Source organism: Coturnix japonica, unplaced genomic scaffold (genome assembly GCF_054131305.1).
Source record: "Coturnix japonica strain WE unplaced genomic scaffold, WE-NBRP24 Scf054, whole genome shotgun sequence".
Lineage (NCBI taxonomy): Eukaryota > Metazoa > Chordata > Aves > Galliformes > Phasianidae > Coturnix > Coturnix japonica.
Window position 1 is genome coordinate 109609 of NW_028188957.1, and position 14270 is coordinate 123878.

At 51.0% G+C, this 14270-nt stretch overlaps 1 protein-coding gene across 4 annotated transcripts in view; it reads left to right on the forward strand.

Annotated features, from left to right (window-relative positions):
• Positions 1-9680: 9680 nt before the first annotated feature.
• Positions 9681-14270, forward strand: part of VPS28 (VPS28 subunit of ESCRT-I) — a 26200-nt gene continuing 21610 nt past the window's right edge. For 3 of the 4 annotated variants that reach the window (XR_014941018.1, XM_085533108.1, XM_085533107.1), the window contains exon 1: positions 9681-9749. Coding sequence is in view for 3 of the 4 variants with exons in the window: in XM_085533108.1 (XP_085389234.1) it covers positions 9713-9749 (37 nt within the window). In the remaining variant the exon portion in view is untranslated. Of the gene's footprint in view, positions 9750-13277; positions 13307-13912; positions 13951-14270 lie in introns of all 4 variants that reach the window. The other variant, XM_085533109.1, reaches the window with a different exon arrangement.

Genomic DNA, 14270 nt, shown 5'->3' on the forward strand with positions numbered 1-14270 from the left:
GTGCTATAGGGTCCCATAGGGTGCCATAGGGTGCCATAGGGTGCCATAGGGTCCCATAGGGTGCCATAGGGTGCCATAGGGTCCCATAGGGTGCCATAGGGTCCCATAGGGTCCCATAGGGTCCCATAGGGTGCCATAGGGTCCCATAGGGTCCCATAGGGTGCCATAGGGTGCCATAGGGTCCCATAGGGTGCCATAGGGTCCCATAGGGGGCCATAGGTTCCCATAGGGTCCCATAGGGTCCCATAGGGTACCATAGGGTGCCATAGGGTCCCATAGGGTGCCATAGGGTCCCATAGGGTCCCATAGGGTGCCATAGGGTGCCATAGGGTGCCATAGGGCCCCATAGGGTGCCATAGGGTGCCATAGGGTGCCATAGGTTGCCATAGGGACCCATAGGGTGCCATAGGGTCCCATAGGGTGCCATAGGGTGCCATAGGGTCCCATAGGGTCCCATAGGATGCCATTAGGACACGCCCCATAAGTGCCGGGTGCAGCCATGGGGCACATTGACCCCCCCCTTATCAACCCCCACCCCATAAAGACCCCACCCATGTGATATCAGTGTGAACATTGACCCCATAGATGAGATAAGGGATGGCCCCATTGATCCCTATGGGATCACCCCACATCTATGGGTCCCACCCCCACCCATGGGTGCCCCATTCATCCCTATGGGGTCACCCCACATCTATGGGTCCCACCCCAACCCCTTAAGTGCCCCATTGATCCCTATGGGGTCACCCCACCCCATTAGTGCCCCATTGATCCCTATGGGGTCACCCCACATCTATGGGTCCCACCCCACCCATGGGTGCCCCATTCATCCCTATGGGACCCCCCCCACCCCATAAGTGCCCCATTGATCCCTATGGGGTCACCCCACATCTATGGGTCCCACCCCACCCATGGGTGCCCCATTGATCCCTATGGGGTCACCCCACCCCATAAGTGCCCCATTCATCCCTATGGGAGTCACCCAGCCCCATAGATGCCCCATTGATCCCTATGGGACTCACCCCAACCCCTTAAGTGCCCCATTAATCCCTATGGGGTCACCCCACATCTATGGGTCCCACCCCATAAGTGCCCCATTGATCCCTATGGGGTCACCCCACATCTATGGGTCCCACCCCACCCCATAAGTGCCCCATTGATCCCTATGGGATCACCCCACATCTATGGGTCCCACCCCATAAGTGCCCCATTGATCCCTATGGGGTCACCCCACATCTATGGGTCCCACCCCACCCATGGGTGCCCCATTGATCCCTATGGGACCCCCCCACCCCATAAGTGCGCCATTCATCCCTATGGGGTCACCCCACATCTATGGGTCCCAACCCCACCCCATAAGTGCGCCATTCATCCCTATGGGGTCACCCCACATCTATGGGTCCCAACCCCACCCATGGGTGCCCCATTGATCCCTATGGGGTCACCCCACCCCATAAGTGCCCCATTCATCCCTATGGGAGTCACCCAGCCCCATAGATGCCCCATTGATCCCTATGGGACTCACCCCAACCCCTTAAGTGCCCCATTAATCCCTATGGGGTCACCCCACATCTATGGGTCCCACCCCACCCCATAAGTGCCCCATTGATCCCTATGGGATCACCCCACATCTATGGGTCCCACCCCATAAGTGCCCCATTGATCCCTATGGGGTCACCCCACATCTATGGGTCCCACCCCCACCCATGGGTGCCCTATTAATCCCTATGGGGTCACCCCACCCCATTAGTGCCCCATTGATCCCTATGGGATCACCCCACATCTATGGGTCCCAACCCCACCCCATAAGTGCGCCATTCATCCCTATAGGATCACCCCACATCTATGGGTCCCACCCCACCCATGGGTGCCCCATTAATCCCTATGGGGTCACCCCACCCCATAAGTGCCCCATTGATCCCTATGGGGTCACCCCATATCTATGGGTCCCACCCCACCCATGGGTGCCCTATTAATCCCTATGGGGTCACCCCACATCTATGGGTCCCACCCCCACCCATGGGTGCCCCATTGATCCCTATGGGACCCCCCCACCCCATAAGTGCCCCATTCATCCCTATGGGAGTCACCCAGCCCCATAGATGCCCCATTGATCCCTATGGGACTCACCCCAACCCCTTAAGTGCCCCATTGATCCCTATGGGGTCACCCCATATCTATGGGTCCCAACCCCACCCATGGGTGCCCCATTCATCCCTATGGGACCCCCCCCACCCCATAAGTGCCCCATTGATCCCTATGGGGTCACCCCATATCTATGGGTCCCAACCCCACCCATGGGTGCCCCATTCATCCCTATGGGACCCCCCCCACCCCATAAGTGCCCCATTGATCCCTATGGGGTCACCCCACCCCATAAGTGCCCCATTGATCCCTATGGGGTCACCCCATATCTATGGGTCCCAACCCCACCCATGGGTGCCCCATTCATCCCTATGGGACCCCCCCCACCCCATAAGTGCCCCATTCATCCCTATGGGAGTCACCCAGCCCCATAGATGCCCCATTGATCCCTATGGGACTCACCCCAACCCCTTAAGTGCCCCATTCATCCCTATGGGGTCACCCCATATCTATGGGTCCCACCCCACCCATGGGTGCCCCATTGATCCCTATGGGGTCACCCCACCCCATTAGTGCCCCATTGATCCCTATGGGGTCACCCCACATCTATGGGTCCCAACCCCACCCATGGGTGCCCCATTCATCCCTATGGGACCCCCCCCACCCCATAAGTGCCCCATTGATCCCTATGGGGTCACCCCACATCTATGGGTCCCAACCCCACCCATGGGTGCCCCATTCATCCCTATGGGACCCCTCCCACCCCATAAGTGCCCCATTGATCCCTATGGGGTCACCCCACATCTATGGGTTCCACCCCACCCATGGGTGCCCCATTAATCCCTATAGGACCCTCCCACCCCATAAGTGCCCCATTAATCCCTATGGGGTCACCCCACATCTATGGGTCCCAACCCCACCCCATAAGTGCGCCATTCATCCCTATGGGGTCACCCCACATCTATGGGTCCCACCCCACCCATGGGTGCCCCATTGATCCCTATGGGGTCACCCCACCCCATAAGTGCCCCATTCATCCCTATGGGAGTCACCCAGCCCCATAGATGCCCCACTGATCCCTATGGGACTCACCCCAACCCCTTAAGTGCCCCATTAATCCCTATGGGGTCACCCCATATCTATGGGTCCCACCCCATAAGTGCCCCATTAATCCCTATGGGGTCACCCCACCCCATAAGTGTCCCATTGATCCCTATGGGGTCACCCCACCCCATAAGTGCGCCATTGATCCCTATGGGGTCACCCCACATCTATGGGTCCCACCCCCACCCATGGGTGCCCTATTAATCCCTATGGGGTCACCCCACCCCATAAGTGTCCCATTGATCCCTATGGGATCACCCCACATCTATGGGTCCCACCCCATAAGTGCCCCATTGATCCCTATGGGGTCACCCCACATCTATGGGTCCCACCCCACCCATGGGTGCCCCATTGATCCCTATGGGACCCCCCCACCCCATAAGTTCCCCATTCATCCCTATGGGAGTCACCCAGCCCCATAGATGCCCCATTGATCCCTATGGGACTCACGCCAACCCCTTAAGTGCCCCATTAATCCCTATGGGGTCACCCCACATCTATGGGTCCCACCCCATAAGTGCCCCATTGATCCCTATGGGGTCACCCCATATCTATGGGTCCCAACCCCACCCATGGGTGCCCCATTGATCCCTATGGGACCCCCCCCACCCCATAAGTGCCCCATTGATCCCTATGGGGTCACCCCACATCTATGGGTCCCACCCCACCCATGGGTGCCCCATTCATCCCTATGGGACCCCCCCCACCCCATAAGTGCCCCATTCATCCCTATGGGAGTCACCCAGCCCCATAGATGCCCCATTGATCCCTAGGGGACTCACCCCAACCCCTTAAGTGCCCCATTAATCCCTATGGGGTCACCCCACATCTATGGGTCCCACCCCCACCCATGGGTGCCCTATTAATCCCTATGGGACTCACCCCACCCCATAAGTGCCCCATTGATCCCTATGGGGTCACCCCACATCTATGGGTCCCACCCCCACCCTATAGAAGCCCATTCACCTTTGGGTGCTCACTGTTCCTTATGGGCCCCATTAATGGGTGGGGACACCCATGGGTGCCTCCCAGGGGCCCCATAGTGTGTAAATAGGGAACTATAGGATCCTATTTAGGGACGTGGGGCCATATATGGGATCCTATATGGGGATATAGGGTCCTATATGGGATCCTATATGGGGACATGGGGTCTTGGGGTCGTATATGGGGCCATGGGGTCATATATGGGGTCCAATATGGGGCTATGGGGTCATATATGGGGTCATGGGGTCCTATATGGGATCCTATATGGGGACATGGGGTCCTATATGGGATCCTATATGGGGACATGGGGTTCTATATGGGATCCTATATGGGGATATGGGGTCCTATATGGGATCCTATATGGGGTCATGGGGTCCTATATGGGATCCTATATGGGGATATGGGGCCCTATATGGGGACATGGGTTCCTATATAGGATCCTATATGGGGACATGGGGTTCTATATGGGGACATGGGGTTCTATATGGGATCCTATATGGGGTTCTATATGGGATCCTATATGGGGTCATGGGGTCATATATGGGATCCTATATGGGGTCATGGGGTCCTATATGGGATCCTATATGGGGTCATGGGGTTCTATATGGGATCCTATATGGGGACATGGGGTTCTATATGGGATCCTATATGGGGACATGGGGTTTTATATGGGATCCTATATGGGGACATGGGGTTCTATATGGGATCCTATATGGGGACATGGGGTCCTATATGGGATCCTATATGGGGACATGGGGTTCTATATGGAATCCTATATGGGGACATGGGGTCTTGGGGTCGTATATGGGGCCATGGGCTCCTATATGGGGTCGTATATGGGGCCATGGGGTCCTATATGAGATCCTATATTGGATATGGGGTCCTATATGGGATATGGGGTCATATATGGGGTCATGGGGTCATATATGGGGTCCAATATGGGGCTATGGGGTCATATATGGGGTCATGGGGTTCTATATGGGATCCTATATGGGGACATGGGACCATATATGGGATCCTATATGGGGACATGGGGTCCTATATGGGATTCTATATGGGGATATGGTGTCCTGCATGGGTTCCTATATGGGTTATAGGGTCCTATATGGGATCCTATAGGACCAATATGGGGTCCTATATGGGGCTTTTAGGTCCTATATGGGGACATGGGGTCTTGGGGTCGTATATGGGGCATATATGGGGTCCTATATGGGATCCTATATGGGGATATGGGGCTCTATATGGGATCCTATATGGGGACATGGGGTCCTATATGGGATCCTATATGGGGACATGGGACCATATATGGGATCCTATATGGGGTCCTATATGGGATCCTATATGGGGACATGGGGTTCTATATGGGATCCTATATGGGGTCCTATATGGGATCCTATATGGGGACATGGGGTTCTATATGGGATCCTATATGGGGACATGGGGTTCTATATGGGATCCTATATGGGGACACGGGGTCTTGGGGTCGTATATGGGGTCATGGGGTCCTATATGGGATCCTATATGGGGATATAGGGTCCTAGATGGGATCCTATATGGGGCCATGGGGCCATATGTGGGATCCTATATGGGGCCATGGAGTCCTATATGGGGTCGTATATGGGGCCATGGGGTCCTATATGAGATCCTATATTGGATATGGGGTCCTATATGGGATATGGGGTCATATATGGGGTCATGGGGTCATATATGGGGTCCAATATGGGGCTATGGGGTCATATATGGGGTCATGGGGTCCTATATGGGATCCTATATGGGGTCATGGGACCATACATGGGATCCTATATGGGGACATGGGGTCCTATATGGGATCCTATATGGGGTCATGGGGTCCTATATGGGATCCTATATGGGGATATAGGGTTCTATATGGGATCCTATATGGGGACATGGGGTTCTATATGGGATCCTATATGGGGATATGGGGTCCTATATGGGATCCTATATGGGGACATGGGGTTCTATATGGGATCCTATATGGGGTTCCATATGGGATCCTATATGGGGATATGGGGTCCTATATGGGATCCTATATGGGGACATGGGGTTTTTGGGGTCGTATATGGGGCCATGGGCTCCTATATGAGATCCTATGTGGGATATGGGGTCCTATATGGGGTCCTATGGGGCATATATGTGGTCCTATATGGGGACCTGGGGTCCTATATGGGATCCTATATGGGATCCTATATGGGATCCTATATGGGATCCTATATGGGATATAGGGTCCTATATGGGCTATGGGGTCCTATATGGGGCTTTTAGGTCCTATATGGGGACATGGGGTCTTGGGGTCGTATATGGGGCATATATGGGGTCCTATATGGGATCCTATATGGGGATATGGGGCCCTATATGGGGACATGGGTTCCTATATAGGATCCTATATGGGGATATGGGGTTCTATATGAAATCCTATATGAGGACATGGGGTCTTGGGGTCGTATATGGGGCCATGGGCTCCTATATGGGATCCTATATTGGATATGGGGTCCTATATGGGATATGGGGTCATATATGGGGTCATGGGGTCATATATGGGATCCTATATGGGGACATGGGGTCCTATATGGGATCCTATATGGGGTCATGGGGTTCTATATGGGATCCTATATGGGGACATGGGGTTCTATATGGGATCCTATATGGGGACATGGGGTTCTATATGGGATCCTATATGGGGACATGGGGTTCTATATGGGATCCTATATGGGGACATGGGGTCCTATATGGGATCCTATATGGGGATATGGGGCCCTATATGGGGACATGGGTTCCTATATAGGATCCTATATGGGGATATGGGGTCCTATATGGGATCCTATATGGGGACATGGGGTTCTATATGGGATCCTATATGGGGTCCTATATGAGATCCTATATGGGGACATGGGGTCTTGGGGTCGTATATGGGGCCATGGGCTCCTATATGAGATCCTATGTGGGATATGGGGTCCTATATGGGGTCCTATGGGGCATATATGTGGTCCTATATGGGGACCTGGGGTCCTATATGGGATCCTATATGGGATCCTATATGGGATCCTATATGGGATATAGGGTCCTGTATGGGCTATGGGGTCCTATATGGGGCTTTTAGGTCCTATATGGGGACATGGGGTCTTGGGGTCGTATATGGGGCATATATGGGGTCCTATATGGGATCCTATATGGGGATATGGGGCCCTATATGGGGACATGGGTTCCTATATGGGATCCTATATGGGGACATGGGGTTCTATATGGGATCCTATATGGGGACATGGGGTTCTATATGGGATCCTATATGGGGTTCTATATTGGATCCTATATGGGGACATGGGGTTCTATATGGGATCCTATATGGGGCTATGGGGTCATATATGGGGTCATGGGGTCCTATATGGGATCCTATATGGGGACATGGGGTTCTATATGGGATCCTATATGGGGACACGGGGTCTTGGGTTCGTATATGGGGACATGGGGTTCTATAAGGGATCCTATATGGGATCCTATATGGGGACATGGGACCATATATGGGATCCTATATGGGGACATGGGGTTCTATATGGGATCCTATATGGGGACATGGGGTTCTATATGGGATCCTATATGGGGACATGGGGTTCTATATGGGATCCTATATGGGGACATGGGGTCCTATATGGGATCCTATATGGGGACATGGGGTTCTATATGGGATCCTATATGGGGACATGGGGTCCTATATGGGATCCTATATGGGGACATGGGGTTCTATATGGGATCCTATATGGGGACATGGGGTTCTATATGGGATCCTATATGGGGACATGGGGTTCTATATGGGATCCTATATGGGGACATGGGGTTCTATATTGGATCCTATATGGGGACATGGGGTTCTATATGGGATCCTATATGGGGTCCTATATGGGATCCTATATGGGGACATGGGGTTCTATATGGGATCCTATATGGGGACATGGGGTTCTATATGGGATCCTATATGGGGACATGGTATTCTATATGGGATCCTATATGGGGACATGTGGTCCTATATGGGATCCTATATGGGGACATGGGGTTCTATATGGGATCCTATATGGGGACATGGGGTTCTATATGGGATCCTATATGGGGACATGGGGTTCTATATGGGATCCTATATGGGGTTCTATATTGGATCCTATATGGGGACATGGGGTTCTATATGGGATCCTATATGGGGTCCTATATGGGATCCTATATGGGGACATGGGGTTCTATATGGGATCCTATATGGGGACATGGGGTTCTATATGGGATCCTATATGGGGACATGGGGTTCTATATGGGATCCTATATGGGGATATAGGGTCCTATATGGGATCCTATATGGGGACATGGGGTTCTATATGGGATCCTATATGGGGTTCTATATGGGATCCTATATGGGGACATGGGGTCCTATATGGGATCCTATATGGGGACATGGGGTTCTATATGGGATCCTATATGGGGACATGGGGTTCTATATGGGATCCTATATGGGGATATAGGGTCCTATATGGGATCCTATATGGGGACATGGGGTTCTATATGGGATCCTATATGGGGTTCTATATGGGATTATATATGGGGACATGGGGTTCTATATGGGATCCTATATGGGGACATGGGGTCCTATATGGGATCCTATATGGGGTTCTATATGGGATCCTATATGGGGTCCTATATGGGATCCTATATGGGGATATAGGGTCCTATATGGGATCCTATATGGGGACATGGGGTCCTATATGGGATCCTATATGGCGACATGGGACCATATATGGGATCCTATATGGGGTCTTATATGGGATCCTATATGGGGACATGGGGTTCTATATGGGATCCTATATGGGGTCCTATATGGGATCCTATATGGGGACACGGGGTCCTATATGGGATCCTATATGGCGACATGGGACCATATATGGGATCCTATATGGGGTCTTATATGGGATCCTATATGGGGACATGGGGTTCTATATGGGATCCTATATGGGGTCCTATATGGGATCCTATATGGGGACACGGGGTTCTATATGGGATCCTATATGGGGTCCTATATGGTTTCCACCTCAAAATGGCTCCTGTCTCTTTAAGAAACACCTTTCATCCACTTCCGGTCTAAGCTCATCCCCTTTCCTCTCTAAGCTCCTCCCCTTCCGGTCTTAGCCCCTCCCTTTCCGGTACCTGCAACCCCCACATTCGTATTATCCCACTACTTCCGGGTTTGACACCCACTTCCTGTTTAAACCCCGCCCCTTCCGGTCGAACCCCCACTTCTTATCTCAGCTCCCCCAACATTCCCTTATCCCATCACTTCCGGGTTTAACCCATTCTAAGCCCCGCCTTTTCCGGTGTAAGCTCCTCCCCTTCCGGTCTAACCCCACTTATTCCCCCCATTCTCAATATATCCCATCACTTCCGGGTTTAACCCAGTCTATTAGCTCCTCTTCCGGTCTAAGCCCCTCCCCTTCCGCTCCACTACCACTTCCGCTTCCGTTTCACTTCCGGGTTCTCCCTCATAGCCGCCATGTTTCACGGCGTCGCGGTTCCACCAGCGGCGGGGGGTGAGTCCATAGGAAATAATGGGGGTCAATAGGATTTAATGGGGGGTAATAGGATTTAATGGGGGTCTATGGGATATAATGGGGGTCTATGGGGTTATAATGGGGGTCTATAGGATATAATGGGGTCTATGGAGTATAATGGGGGTCTATAGGATATAATGGGGGTCTATGGGTTATAATGGGGGTCTATGGGGTTATAATGGGGGTCTATGGGTTATAATGGGGGTCTATGGGGTTATAATGGGGGTCTATGGGTTATAATGGGGGTCTATGGGGTTATAATGGGGGTCTATGGGGTATAATGGGGGTCCATGGGGGTATAATGGGGGTCTATGGGATATAATGGGTGTCTATGGGGTATAATGGGGGTCTATGGGATATAATGGGGGTCTATGGGGTTATAATGGGGGTCTATGGGGTTATAATGGGGGTCTATGGAGTATAATGGGGGTCTATGGGATATAATGGGGGTCTATGGGGTTATAATGGGGGTCTATGGGGTATAATGGGGGTCTATGGGGTTATAATGGGGGTCTATGGGATATAATGGGGGTCTATGGGGTATAATGGGGGTCTATGGGGTTATAATGGGGGTCTATGGGATATAATGGGGGTCTATGGGATATAATGGGGGTCTATGGGGTTATAATGGGGGTCTATGGGGTATAATGGGGGTCTATGGGATATAATGGGGGTCTATGGGTTATAATGGGGGTCTATGGGGTTATAATGGGGGTCTATGGGGTTATAATGGGGGTCTATGGGATATAATGGGGGTCTATGGGGTTAATAGGATATAATGGGGGTCTATGGGGTTATAATGGGGGTCTATGGGGTTATAATGGGGGTCTATGGGATATAATGGGGGTCTATGGGATATAATGGGGGGTCTATGGGGTTATAATGGGGGTCTATGGGATATAATGGGGGTAATAGGATTTAATGGGGGTAATAGGATATAATGGGGGTAATAGGAATTAATGGGGGTCTATAGGGTTATAATGGGGGTAATAGGAATTAATGGGGGTAATAGGAATTAATGGGGTTAATAGGATATAATGGGGGTCTATGGGATATAATGGGGGTCTATGGGGTTAATAGGATATAATGGGGGTCTATGGGGTGTAATAGGATTTAATGGGGGTCTATGGGATATAATGGGGCTAATAGGATATAATGGGGGTTAATGGGATATAATGGGGGTCTATGGGGTTAATAGGATATAATGGGGTTTAATGGGGGTCTATGGGGGTTAATGGGGGTCTATGGGGTTAATAGGATATAATGGGGGTCTATGGGGGGTAATAGGATTTAATGGGGGTAATAGGATATAATGGGGGGTAATAGGATATAATGGGGGTCTATGGGGGGTAATAGGATATAATGGGGGTTAATAGGATTTAATGGGGGTTAATAGGATTTAATGGGGGTCTATGGGATATAATGGGGTTCTATGGGGTTAATAGGATATAATGGGGTTTAATAGGGGTCTATGGGGGTTAATGGGGGTCTATGGGGTTAATAGGATATAATGGGGTTTAATAGGGGTCTATGGGGGTTAATGGGGGTCTATGGGGTTAATAGGATATAATGGGGGTCAATAGGATTTACTGGGGTTAATAGGATATAATGGGGGTCAATAGGATTTACTGGGGTTAATAGGATATAATGGGGGTCTATGGGTGGTAATAGGATATAATGGGGGTTAATAGGATATAATGGGGGCAATAGGATATAATGGGGGTCTATGGGGTTAATAGGATATAATGGGGGTTAATGGGATATAATGGGGGTTAATAGGATATAATGGGGGTCTGTGGGGTTAATAGGGGTCAATGGGGGTAATAGGATATAATGCGGGTCTGAGATATAATGGGGGTAATAGGTTATAATGGGGGTTAATAGGATATAGTGGGGGTCTATGGGGGGTAATAGGATATAATGGGGGTCTATGGGGTTAATAGGATATAATGGGGGTCTATGGGGTTAATAGGATATAATGGGGGTAATAGGATATAATGGGGGTCTATGGGATATAATGGGGGTCTATGGGGTTAATAGGTTATAATGGGGGTCTATGGGGTTAATAGGATATAATGGGGGTCTATGGGGTTAATAGGTTATAATGGGGGTCTATGGGGTTAATAGGATATAATGGGGGTCTATGGGGTTAATAGGATATAATGGGGGTCTATGGGATATAACGAGGGTCTATGGGGGGTAATAGGATTTAATGGGGGTCTATGGGACATAATGGGGGTAATAGGATATAATGGGGGTCTATGGGGTTAATAGGATATAATGGGGGTCTATGGGGTCTATGGGATATAATGGGGGTCTATGGGAGGTAATAGGATTTAATGGGGGTCTATGGGATATAATGGGGGTCTATGGGGTTAATGGGATATAATGGGGTTAATAGGATATAATGGGGGTCTATGGGGGTAATAGGATATAATGTGGGTTAATGGGATATAATGGGGGTTAATAGGATATAATGGGGGTCTGTGGGGTTAATAGGATATAATGGGGGTCTATGGGGGGTAATAGGATTTAATGGGGGTCTATGGGGTTAAATGGATATAATGGGGGTCTATGGGATATAATGGGGGTCTATGGGGTTAATAGGATATAATGGGGGTCTATGGGGGGTAATAGGATATAATGGGGGCCTATGGGGTTAATAGGGGTCTATGGGGGGTTAATATGGGGGTCTATGGGGGTTAATAGGGGTCTATGGGGGTTAATATGGGGGTCTATGGGGTTAATAGGGGTCTGTGGGGGTTAATAGGGGTCTATGGGGTTAGTTGGGGTCTATGGGGGTTAGTTGGGGTCTATGGGGGTAATGGGGTCTATGGGGTTAATAGGGGTCTATGGGGGGTTAATAGGGTTCTTTGGGGGTTAATAGGGGTCTATGGGGTTAATATGGGGGTCTATGGGGGTTAATAGGGGTCTGTGGGGGTTAATAGGGGTCTATGGGGTTAATAGGGGTCTATGGGGTTAATAGGGGTCTAAGGGGGTTTATAGGGGTCTATGGGGGTTAGTTGGGGTCTAAGGGGGGTAATGGGGTCTATGGGGGTTAACATGGGTCTATGGGGTTTAATAGGGGTATAGGGTGGTTAATAGGGGTCTGTGGGGGTTAATTGGGGTCTATGGGGGTTAATAGGGGTCTATGGGGTTAATATTGTTTTATGGGGGTTAATAGGGTCTTATGGAGGTTAATATTGGGGTCTATGGGGTGGGGGGGGTTAATATGGGGATCTATGGGGGGTTTAATATGGGGGTCTATGGGGTGGGGATGGTTAATATGGGGGTCTATGGGGGGTTAATATGGGGGTCTGTGGGGTGGGGGGGTTGATATGGGGGTCTATGGGGGGGTTAATATGGGGGTCTATGGGGTGGGGGGTTAATAGGGGGCATTTATGGGGTTATAGGGTGTGTTTATGGGGGTGGGGGGGTTAATAGGGGGGTATTGAGGGGGGGGGGGGGGTTCTTATGGGGTTTTTAACCCCCCCTCCCATATTATAGGGCCGGCCAATAAAGCGGAGCTGTATGAGGTGAGATATGGGGGGGGGAGGGGATTAAAATGGGGTCCTGTCCCTTTAAGAAGGGGGGGGGGGGTGGGGAATAAATGTGGTCCTGTCCCTTTAAGAGGGGGGGGGAATAAATGGGGTCCTGTCCCTTTAAGAAGGGGGGGGAATAAATGGGGTCCTGTCCCTTTAAGAGGGGGGGGGCAATAAATGGGGTCCTGTCCCTTTAAGAGGGGGGGGGGGGAATAAATGGGGTCCTGTCCCTTTAAGAAGGGGGGGGGGGGGGGGAATAAATGGGGTCCTGTCCCTTTAAGGGGGGGGGGGGGAATAAATGGAGTCCTGTCCCTTTAAGAAGGGGGGGGGGGGAATAAATGGGGTCCTGTCCCTTTAAGGGATGGGGGGGGGGGAATAAATGGGGTCCTGTCCCTTTAAGAGGGGGGGGGGGGGGGGGGGGGGAATAAATGGGGTCCTGTCCCTTTAAGAAGGGGGGGGGGGGAATAAATGGGGTCCTGTCCCTTTAAGGGGTTTGGGGGGGGGGCTGTAATGGGGGTCAATGGGGAATTGTGGGGAGGGGGTTTAATGGGGGGGTCCCTAATTTAAAGGGACCCCCCCACTTTTATGTTGTGTTATTAGGAAGTGAAGCTGTATAAGAATGCCAGAGAAAGAGAGAGGTGGGAGAGACCCCCAACCCCAAATAACCCCCCATATAACCCCATAGAACCCCATAGAACCCCATATAACCCCATATAACCCCATATAACCCCATAGAACCCCATATAACCCCATATACCCCCATATAACCCCATATAACCCCATATAACCCCATATAACCCCATATACCCCCATATAACCCCATATAACCCCATAGAACCCCATATAACCCCATATACCCCCATATAACCCCATATAACCCCATATAACCCCATATCCCCCCATATCCCCCCATATAACCCCATATAACCCCATATAACCCCATATAACCCCATATAAC